Below are 11,267 nucleotides of genomic sequence, written 5' to 3' on the forward strand. Positions count from 1 at the left end.
CTAGACTGGTTTGACAGGACATAAAAATTCCCCCCTACACCTCTGCAACCAGTAAAACAAAAAGAGAAAAGGGACAGTCATGCCAAAAGGCAATCATGCAGCCATATGACCATGTTAAAATCCACGTGGGCACATGCAAGCTTTTCCTAGTGGGAAGAAGGGAAAGGTTGCCTGACACTATCTTGAAGTTTAAAAAAAAGTGCATAGAGAAAACATATATACAGCTTTGCATATTCAACTGTTTTCAAGATGTTCCAAAAAAGCTGACAGTACCGGTTCTGTGTAAGTCTATGCTCAGAAGAGGCAATACTTTCAAACTGTATCTCCACGTAATACAGCCGGACTAAAGAAAACCTTTGCTCCAGCTGCAGGCCTGCCTCTAGGCATGGCTAGTAGCTCTTTAGCACCTATCCCACAGAAACGTACCTTGCGCACCATGATCAGAAGGAAATAAGTACAAAATGACGTCCTTTGCCATAACTGAAATGCAGGTTCAGTTAAACTGATTAAAATGTCATCCAGATATTTGGATTACAGTGATGGAGACAGCCCAGTACATAAAACAACATACATTTATTTACCACAAAAAGGTCCGTATTCAAATAGAAGTGTTTGTCTGCTTTTTCTAGTACTTCCTTACAGCACTTTGCTTCTTGAAAAAGTAAAGAACCATCATGACTAACACAACGACATACTAATCATTTTGCAAAATGATTGTTTTATCCTATAATTGTAGGCCTGATAGCAGCTTATAAACTGTAAGGCAAATCACGAACTTCTTCTCAAGTGAGTAATCTCTATACAGTTCCATTAACACAAGTGGAACATTCACAAGAGAAATGTTACAAGACTAGGACATTATATACGACTGCAGTGTTTACTATAATTACATCCAACATAATACGCAGGGCCAGGGTTATATTCTCAGACAGAAAGAGACAGACAGACCACCGAAAGACTAAGCTGCCAGAAACACTTATTGACTGAGGAAAGAAATCCAACCATTTTGCATGTGACTGCATGACATAATTAAGCACAAGACCCATTTCAGAGAAAACAGTAAGCTGACATACAATGCTCAGAATTAGGACATTATGGACTTCAAAGCCTGCCACTTTCTTTTAGAGACAAATACTCGATACTTGTTGGTAAACAAATGCTGATCGCTCACAACTGACAGCACAGAAATTTTACTTGAAACCTGGTTCCATTAATGACATAGCCACAATCACGGGATACAGAAGACCATCCAAATCATACTGCAGATAGACTTTCCATAGCTTCTCCTTTGCTGAAGTTCCACTGCCTTAAGTGACTGACATCAAAGATGCGCTGCAACTAGTTCAGTCTTCCCTCCTGTAGTTATCACCTGGATTAGACTCCCCGAGTTTGGCCGATTCATTCCTGTTATCCAGTTGTAAAAGGTTCTGTTTTAAAGTAAATGGATAAAACAGAGTGAAGAGGAGGAAAGAAAATAAATGCCACTATCAGGTATATTGACAGGAGGCACAAAATAAAAGCTTATTACTTTTCTTTCTTTTCCTGTTGCCCCCTCTAGTGATCTCTGTGCACGCTGTAAACGGGCAATGCGATCGCTGGATTCAGACCCTCAGAGCTGGACTGAGGCCCAGAGAAATCAGTAGGGCTTCAGTGCACACACAAGATTTTCAGAACATCTCAAAGGAAAAGGCCAGGAGCTGAAAATGTGCCAAAGCAGCAAGTTTTTTCCAAGTTAAAAAAAAAAAATTTGAAAACAGGAAGGAGAGGCTACTTAGGTTGCCTTTACAGTATGTATCAGAAACACGAACTTCTGGCTAAAATAGAGTTGCTAAACCCATTACTCTGCCAAGAAGCCATTATAACAATTGCGATAGTTAACTGTCAAAGTGATCTCCACGGAAGCACAGAAAGCCTTAAGACATCCAAAACAGCCCTGAGTAAGATGCGCTCATTTTAGGCAACACACCAGGACACTCCTTATCCAAAATGTAATACTAACTCCTTACTCAAAACACATTACAGAAAGCGCAGTATATTTTTCAGGTCCATCAACCTTTCCAATACTGCAGATATAGCAACTGCCATGTGGGAACATCCTGCTATCCAACACAATGGCTTCCAGGGCACAAAATTCAAGTGCCATACGGGGTAAGATTTCCCGAACCCTTCCCAAGATGCAGATGTTACCAACACTTAACAACATCGGATGCTTTTCTTCCACAGTCAGTGAGATTTCCAGTTTTCAAAGCTGGATTTAAAGTTTAGGGAATTAGAACCCAAGAACCAAAACAAACCAATCAACCTAATTCTCCCATAAAGAAAAAATACTTAAAATTTCAAGAATGAATTTGTAAACCCACAACGTCTGGCTAACCAGTCTCTGGAGTACAATAAATTAAAGATTTTTTTTGAACATTTTTAGGCTAACTAAGTTCAATTGACTGGGTCCTTTTAAAGAGCCACATCAAACAGCTACATAGGCTTCTTGCAACAAAATCCATTTCTCACTCTGATGTCCAACTTAAAAGAAGGAAAAAAAAAAAAATCACAAAAAAGGAAATCTAAGATCAGTACTAAACTACTCTCTGAACAAACACCAATAGGTAAATGCAATTCCAGTGTCAGTTCTAAAAGACTCTAAAAACGTGTACGGGCAATGCCCTTTACAATGTATGAACGTAGATTCGTCTTTGTTTTCTCCTCAGAGAGGCAATACAGTTGCGTCCTTATTTTCTTCCTTTTGACAGCTCACCCTCAGCAGAACCTTTGCTACTCTCCTGCCTCCGCAATGTAACATGACCACAAGCTTTATGAGATTCTCTGGCTTCCAACCGCTTAAGGCTATCTCCCTTGTTGGAATAACTGGTGTAGAGATGCTGGAGTTGGGGTAATTTTTTCCAGTTAAGAAGCCTGTGCAATAAATCCAACATGATTTAGAAACATACACAATGAGAGGGCGACACAGGAAAAAAACAACTCAAATTCAAGACAGCAGTAAGATGCAGCAGCAAGAGGGACAGTGAGGAACTGCTTAGTTATCACATGGATACTCACTCAGCAATGAATTCTAAGGGTGTCCAGGAGCTGAAATCTGCATCAGGCATTGATTTCCTGTTTGCTGGTGTATCTAAGGTAACCCTGTGATTAAAAAAGATAAGTCTGTTATTTATACATCATATTTCTGATGAGCGCCACCTGCTTCTATTCATTGCTGTAACATATGCTTACTTTTGTACCACATGGTATGGATTCCTCTTGCATCCTCTACATGTGTTAACAGCACATAGCCAGCAGTTTCAGTGCATATCAAAGGCTCCAACCTGTAAGCCCTCACCTTCCTTGCTCACTGATGAAATGCAGCCCATCAGGGCAACCACTTAGCCCACAGCTGCCTTCCAGTCTCTCTTGTGCAGACAGGGAATGGCAGCAATATGCTGGTTCACATGCACTGCACAGCACAGACGCACTACGTCCACGCTTTCAGATAGCCGCATGCCAGCTGCAAATGCAGAGATTAAGTGCACAAGCACAGGAAGTTTTGCCTTTGACAATACATATTTTCGCTACACACAATGACATTAAGGGATGAATTTATCTCCCTCACTGAGATGCTGTTGTCAGTCCAAGGTATAATTTCTCAAAAACTCACTCATGAACAGAGCTTTGCATGAGACCTACACCAAGTGCAGAATGCCCAGAAGTCCAGCAATCTTGGTGTCTGCCTGTCTGTAAAGCTCTGTAGAAGGTGGTGTCAATTACCCAAACACTTCTAAGGCCGCTGAAGAAGTGTGCAAAAGAAAGTGTATGTGAGGAAAACAAAGCAGGGAGAACTCAGGTAGTGTTCCAAATCCCTATACAGAACTCTTTAGTCTGATGTTTGGGGTCCTAAACTAGATAAGGACCTGGCAAGAAAGATACTTCTAATTTTTGCAGCAGAATTTATAGATTTAGACATAGTGAAGACCTACTAGGCCATCCACTTTTTATCAACTTTCCTCATCAAACAGAAAGCTGTGGCAGGCAAATACAAGCTAAACTTTTTCTTTCACAGATCCTCAAAGTGACCTAATTTTACTGATCAAGCATAGATATCCAGCCCCTTATGAAGGAACACCTTTAACCAAGTCAAAACTTGTCAAGTAATACTTTGCTTTACTATTATCACACAGCTAAGTAAAACTGTGCTGAATAGCTCATCTCATTTTCAGAGTTCTGTCTACACTGAAAAAAAAAAATTCACACTTTAATGCATGGCTACGGTTAAACAGGAATCAAATTTTAATCCTAACATCCACTATTTTTTGCAAAAGCAAGCAAAAGAATTTAATAATTTTTAGGGTGATTGCATATCATTATGTTCATATGTTCAAGATACCCCCTTTCTCTGTAAAACTAAGTAGGTCTGAGAAACTGTTTGTGTACTGTGAACAGGACATTGCAAACACATCCACGTGACTCTAGGTTACAGCAGTAATTAAATAAAACAACGCAGGCAGAGGCAACTATGCAACCACTTACGGTAGAATGGCAACAGCAGCAGAACCAGATGGCAAGCCACTATTGGCACCAGCTAGACTCTGACAAAGCTGGTGCACCGCTCCTTTGGCCATGCCATAGCCAATCATCCCTAACAATTGAGAACAGGCAGATTAGAGCACATTCAAAACAGCTCTCAGTATCATCAGCAGTGAGAGAGAAATTCAGATTGTTTGATGAATATTAAGACCACTTACCCCAGCCAGAACAGAATCAGACTTTTAAAACATATCAAAACATAAACATTAAAAGAAAAAAGAAAAAACAGAAAGCTCTTACTAGACATCCAGGAACTATCATAAAATTCAGTTTACTCAGCATTGCAGAAATAAGCAGCTTACTAAGTATGCTTAGTTAATGTATCCAAATGTACCCTGAAGGATGGGACCTACAGGGCTAACCTTACAAATCTAACAAAGTAAGTGTGAAGATGCTCACAGACTTTAACAAGGCAATCATCCATTCATCTTAGTCATATGACTAAGGTATTTGCAGGTTTGGACCCAAACAGACACAGCTCACTTCCCTCCAGAACTGTAATTCACTGGGTCAGCATCCCAAGTCTGACAGGCCCTTTGGAGAAACTACAAAAAAACCCCTCATAGTAGACAATCACTCAGTAACCTGCAGGTAAAGCAAACATCTTCCTAAACACTGTTGCTTTCCAGGCAGACAGTAATTAGCAGCCCAAGAGCAACAGGAGTGAGAGCGTAAGGCACGCTGGTCAGGTACAAGATGCGGACAATCAGGGTGCTATAGGTCTGAGATGTCTCACGGTATGTATCTGCCAAGCAGCCTAGACACATATTAAGCACATAAGAAAAAAATTAATGTATTTTGTCTACTACAACTAGACGCCTTTTTACCCATCTGTGTCACTACACAACCCCTTTTCCATGTTCCTGAGGAAGTATTTTGTATCAAAGTTACAAAGGTAATTTTGCATTATAGAAGTGTTTCCATTATACTAAATTAGATATATTGTATAACATCCATTTTTATTAGGAGGAAAAGTAGCTAACTTATTCTACTGTTGCGATAAAAATATTTGCATCCCTATCACATTCCCCTTGTCTCATCTAAATCAAAAATTCCAAGTCCTCTTAAACCTTTTCATGCTTCTACATTTCTTAGTCATCACTGTCAGACTGCTTCTATAACTGTTTATATTCAGAATTCTTCCATTTGCATTATGCGAGCCAACATTTTCACTCAAAAAAGGAAAAAACACACTAACAGCAGACAAGAAAAAGATGATTCCTTCCATAACGGCTGGTAGTAACAAGCCTAACAAGTCAAATTTGCCAAAGTTGAGTAACAACTCTTTCCCAATTCTTCCTGATGTTAATAAGTTGCATGTGTTTGCCCAAAGCACTGCTGTGTTCTTTAGAAAAATCCCGACTCAAACCAGCTAGTTCAAAACATGAAAGCAAATCACTGATTCCTGTGTTGTGGTCCCTACCTCCCAAAACTACCCAAACAAAAACCAGGAAAATGTGCCAGCATTCACATTTTTCCATTCGTATATGGTCAGTCAGCAATATCCAGTCAATCATTCATCTGCTTGTTCTCATAAAACAAGCCTTTTATCTTCGGACTGTGCCAAATGCAGCTGTAAACGCAGAAGACAAATCATTACCTAGAAAAATCTTCCTGAACAGTTTTCGACACAGCTATCAGCAATATTCATGAATTTTATGTTTTAAAACTTTAGTATCTATGTCACATCAAAATATTCTTGAAGTCACACTAATAAAAGACTGAGAAATAAGAGTATTTGTCTCAAAAACTTCCCTCTCCCTGCCTGTAGGCTTGTGTCTCAGTGTTTTGTTTGTTTGTTTTTTTTAATTTTAAATTGCTCCCAGATTTCATCCCCCATGCAGATCAACATGGCAAAAAGCGAGATGAAAAAACTCAATAAAATTCATATTAAATAGCTAGTGGAGGGCAAAGCCGAAAGTCAATAAGCTTATCTATGTCTGTAGCAAAGGTAGGCTGGAATCAGAACATCAACAGTACAAGCACAGTAGACAGAATCAGATGAGTCATCACCAATGGAAAAATTGAGCAATTAAGGACTCTGCCTTTCAGAACACAAATAGGAGATTTAACATTATTTAAGCACTGTACTTTCAGCTTGCTGTGTGCTTCTATTCTTCATTATTTTCCAGACTTTTTTTACAGTATCATATATTAGCCAAGTACATTTCACCAATGCACGTCAAATATTATGTAAATACTGATTCCATCTGTTTGCACTCCAGCTTCAAGAGATTCAGTATTGCTACATGTAAAATTACACTTTCCTTAAGTGTTTCAGCAGCAATGTTCCATTTGTACTAGACGCCAAGAAACTGGGCAGTGAAACTGTTGCTCTGACGAACAGACAGCTGTACCTGCTGACAACCCAGCAGTTACACACTGCATTTTACCTGGGGTTCCAGACAAAGCAGCTTGAGCTCCTGTCAAAGTCAAAAGGCCACCTTCTTTCAGATGTTTTGTGGCTAGGTGGCTGGAAATAGTGGATGTCCAAACGCTCTGCTTCCACATCAGATCACAGTTTTTGTATAATGCTGATTAGGAAGAGAATTAGTGAAATTAACTAAAAGACAGAAGACTTCTCGTTTCCTCACTGTCACATAGAGTGCAATAGCACTATGCAACAGGACAACAAAAACATGCTTTCTACCGTTTTCTGCTTCAACATGGAGTAAAATACCAATTTATGCGTTTAGTATCTCACTTCTCTTTGGGGTCCAGGTCCCAGCTCTACAGCCTATATTTAAGGCAAATATCTGTTTTCTCACTACCAGAAATAAAAAAAAAATAAACCAAACAAGACAGTCCCATCAGCTGTCCATTAACAATTCAAAGATATCCAAGTTCTTGTAACTCCTGAAGGGGTTGCTTCAATCAATGTCAAAACTCTCACGTGAGTCTCACCCCACCTTGCAGTAGCATGATCTGTCTCTTTCCGTAACTTCCTCACTGGCTGCAAATGAGCTACACTTGAGTAGCATGTAGATAGAAGACTCCAAGAGACAAAGGAGCTGAACACAGAAACGTCTCCTATCACCAGATTACTTCATAAACCAAGAAGCCATCTGTCTGTCTCCCTGACAGCAGCACACTAGTATGGAATACCGACGAGGCATGCATCTGCACTGTGCTAAGCGTCTATTCCAGTGCTCCCACATACTGAAGTGCCACCTATGGTAAGGCAGCCTACCAGGGGAGGTACACTAGTAACTTCAAATGAAAGCAGAATTTGTACTGTCGTCACTAAGATATTTAGATATTACTTTATTACTAATATCTGCATAGGAAAAGAAGAAAAACAATAACTAGCCATGTCAAAGATTTTATTATTCAGAAAGAACTATTTCCATAAGAGAATACGGAATAATCATAACTCACTCTGTGACGTAAGCCGAGCACCTATCCCAAGATATCCTGCTATCCTACTAATAACATTACTATAAATTACGGTTATGATAAATTACCTTCTTTAAAATACAGTGCACACTAATAACAATCTAACATAATGTAACTCTACAAATGTATTCACTGTGGTCTAAGTGTATATGCCTCTCCATATTGTCTCTCTTGAAATCTTTGCCTGTAATGTCCAAACTGGAAGCGGGGAAGAGAAGGACACATTTTACCAGATTTACTGCAGACAGAAAACAAGGCTATTTTTTTTTCTTGCACCTCTACACTAGTGGGTAAAGTATAAAATTCCATTCTGAATATTACTTTTTTTAAACTGGAGGCTTTTTTTCTGTAGCATAATCTCAGGTCATTAGACAGCTCCTTCCCATACTGTATTGCACAGAAATAGCTCAGAGAGCTGCAGGAGGCAACTGAGGTTTTATGCATAAAGCAGTGACTTGGGAAACAACATCAATGTTTCTACCCAGCCACTGGCTTACGTAGCTTGCCCAACACACGTAACCTCAGCAAAAGTTAGTACATAGGTAATAATACTGAACTCCTTCATAAAGTGCATCGAGATTTTTCCGATAAAAACTAGTGCATCAAAAAGTATTACTGAGAATAGTAAGCACTGTGCAAATTTAACAGAGAGCAAAAATTCAGAGAAGCACTAAGAAGCACTGTGACTGAGCTATTTTGTACTTTTAGGCTCACGTCCTCTTCCGGACTCTGGAAGAAAGATGATCTCAAATACCTGTATTACCATAATCTTGAAAGACTCCTCCCAGATTTCATTCACGTGTTCACTGACATGCATGTACCAAAAGCTTACACTTAGCTTTGGCGCTGCCTCCAGCCCATCCTCCTGCTACACACAGGATCGCATCCACCTTTTCTTCACCAAGAAGTTTTCCAACCTCTGTTGTCACCTTCAATACACAGAACAAAAACATACTGAAAACACTGGACTGATAAAGGAGCAAGTATCAAGACTGCCTTAAAGTTACTTTTTTCAAGTTATATAGCTGAGTACCACAAAACACAGCAATTTAAACAGCTGCAGAAAATCAACATTTATAATTTATGTATTCAAAATAACTGTGTTGAAAGATAAGCATAGATGAAAGTCAGACCATATAGCGTGCGGTGTCATTGGGAATAACCGATTGAGCAGGACTGGAAGATCTGACCCTTATCTATATCTTTAACAAAAATTTTTATTTGTGACTTACTTTTCGACAGGTTTTTCTCTGGGCATGGTGCTGTTTAATATGGGAAATGAAACTCCAGGTGTGACCAGGACTACTGGTGTCGCTTTTGGTGACAGTGCAAGAAACGAACAACTGAAAATTAGCCTTCTTACTGCTTCTAGCTAGACCACAACCATCAGTTTGAGCCCAGCCCCTAAATTTGAGTATCTTTTTCTCTTTCAAATACAAGACTTCACAGTTGGTAATGAATTTGTTGCCTACAAATTTTCTCTGTCAAAGTGAAAAACAAACAATCCATCCCTCAGAAAAATCAACTGGTTTTCGCAAAGGCTCAGCACTGAGAAATACATTGCAAACATTTTATATTACTGTTTAAAAGCCTTAAGAGCTGTGTAGATATAAAGAAAACATATCGGCTAGTGATTCAGTTTATTAACAAGAGAAATCGGTGCAAAAGTTTAAGTTCAAAAAACCAAATCCTATCTCTTGAGAATAAAGCACAACAGTTTTTAGGCTAGCTTAGATTCTGCCGTGTCCATCTTTGTAGAAACCAGTGCATTCTCTGGGGATCCCACTGGGCTCAGGGTTTGCATGCTTTCACCTACCTACGCACAACACATTTAGGAGTTACGACATTAGAAGCGCTGCATTTTAAGACGTCCTAATCCATCTTCACTGTACTCACACAATTCAGCCTGCGACTTTTAAGTCGCCGAGAGAGAAATAATGCAAAAACTGCCTTAGTGTGGAACCTCCACAACCCCAGATGAAGCTCCTTCTGCGCGCTGACGCCCGCATGCCGTTAACAGGATATCCCAGGGAAACGAGCAGCAGCAGCGAGCAGCAGCAGCTGGGGTGCTCGGCTTCGCGGCGCGGCGGCAGGACGGCCACCGGCCGGGCTCCTCCGCCCCGCAGCCAGCCCGAGCCCAGGCCCCTCCCCGCGACGGCGGCGGGCGAACGGGGGGAAACCCGGGGGGAGAGGCCCGGCGCATCCCTTCCGCGGCCTCGGCCGGAGAGGCGCCCCGCGCCCCGCCGCGGACCCACCTGCTCGGCCTGCTCGGGGAAGGAGCCGGCCGCCGCCACCACCACGCTGGCACTGGCGTCCTCGTTCTCCGCCAGGTCGATGCTGGCCACCCACTGCCGCGGCGAGAGGAACAGCGCGTTAGCGGCCCGCTCGCCCGGCGCAGCCCCGCCGTCCCCCGGCTCCCCGCCCCCGTCCCGGCGCTTACCCAGTTCCGGGACCTGAAGTACCGCACGCACTGGGACCCGAGGGCCCCTCTGCCCCCATACACGAGCACCCTGCCCGCTGCCGCCATGCCCGCTGTCCCGCTCCGCTCCGCTCCGGCCGGCCCCCCGCCAGGGGCGGGCTCGGGGCGGCACCGCCCGCCCGCGGATGGCGGCGGGAGGAGCAGAGGTCCCGGTGCTGCCGCCGAGCCCCCGCCGGGCCCCGGGGGTGGAGGCCGTGCCGCCGCCAGGCTTTTACCTCAGGAAATCGCCGCCCGCGGCTCCGCCGGGCCCACGGGCCTGGCTCGGGGCGGAAGCCGGCGGCGTTAGCCGGGCGCCCGCCCGCCCGGGGCACTGCCAGCATTAATTAATTAATTAGTGGTTATCAAGGTCCCTGTGGGTCTCGCGTGGCGGTAACCGTAGAGGCGCGGGCAGCTGCCGCCCGTTCTCCGTAGCGCTGCTGGATTGCCCCTGCAGCTGGCGTGAGGCCGCCGATGCCGTCCCCGCCCTCCCCCCGGGCTGCAGGGAGCCGCGGCCGCCCCGCCGCACCTCGGGGGTCCCCACGGGACCCCGCGGCGCCTCCGGCCCGGCTGGCGGGCCCGGAGCGGAGGGCAGGGCTGCGGGGCCGGGAGCAGGCGGCGGAGCGGTGAGGGTCCTGGTGCCGGTGGCGCGGGTTGGGCGCTCTGTCCCTTGCGCACGGCTGCGTAGCCGTGGTGTCAGTCATCTAAAAAACTGGATCCTGCTCCTGATTTTCTTCCCGTGGTCACGGTAAGGAACTTGATCTCACCCGAGCAGGGCAATTAAACCTCCGCTGAAACATCAGCCGGGCAACAGATATAGGATTACTCGCTGCAGAAACAA

At 43.4% G+C, this 11,267-nt stretch overlaps 1 protein-coding gene across 1 annotated transcript; it reads right to left on the reverse strand.

Moving 5' to 3' along the window:
• Positions 1 to 554: 554 nt before the first annotated feature.
• QDPR (quinoid dihydropteridine reductase) lies at positions 555 to 10,568 on the reverse strand. Its single transcript, XM_075420600.1, has 7 exons — positions 10,412 to 10,568; positions 10,227 to 10,319; positions 8,804 to 8,900; positions 6,969 to 7,109; positions 4,519 to 4,627; positions 3,055 to 3,138; positions 555 to 1,427 (listed from the first exon to the last, which is right to left on the reverse strand). The coding sequence occupies exons 1-7, from the start codon at positions 10,496 to 10,498 to the stop codon at positions 1,322 to 1,324; spliced, it is 717 nt and encodes a 238-aa protein (XP_075276715.1). The 5' UTR covers positions 10,499 to 10,568; the 3' UTR covers positions 555 to 1,321.
• Between the last annotated feature and the right edge of the window lie 699 nt (positions 10,569 to 11,267).

The sequence above is a fragment of the Opisthocomus hoazin genome, chromosome 5 (assembly GCF_030867145.1).
Source record: "Opisthocomus hoazin isolate bOpiHoa1 chromosome 5, bOpiHoa1.hap1, whole genome shotgun sequence".
Taxonomy (NCBI): Eukaryota; Metazoa; Chordata; class Aves; order Opisthocomiformes; family Opisthocomidae; genus Opisthocomus; species Opisthocomus hoazin.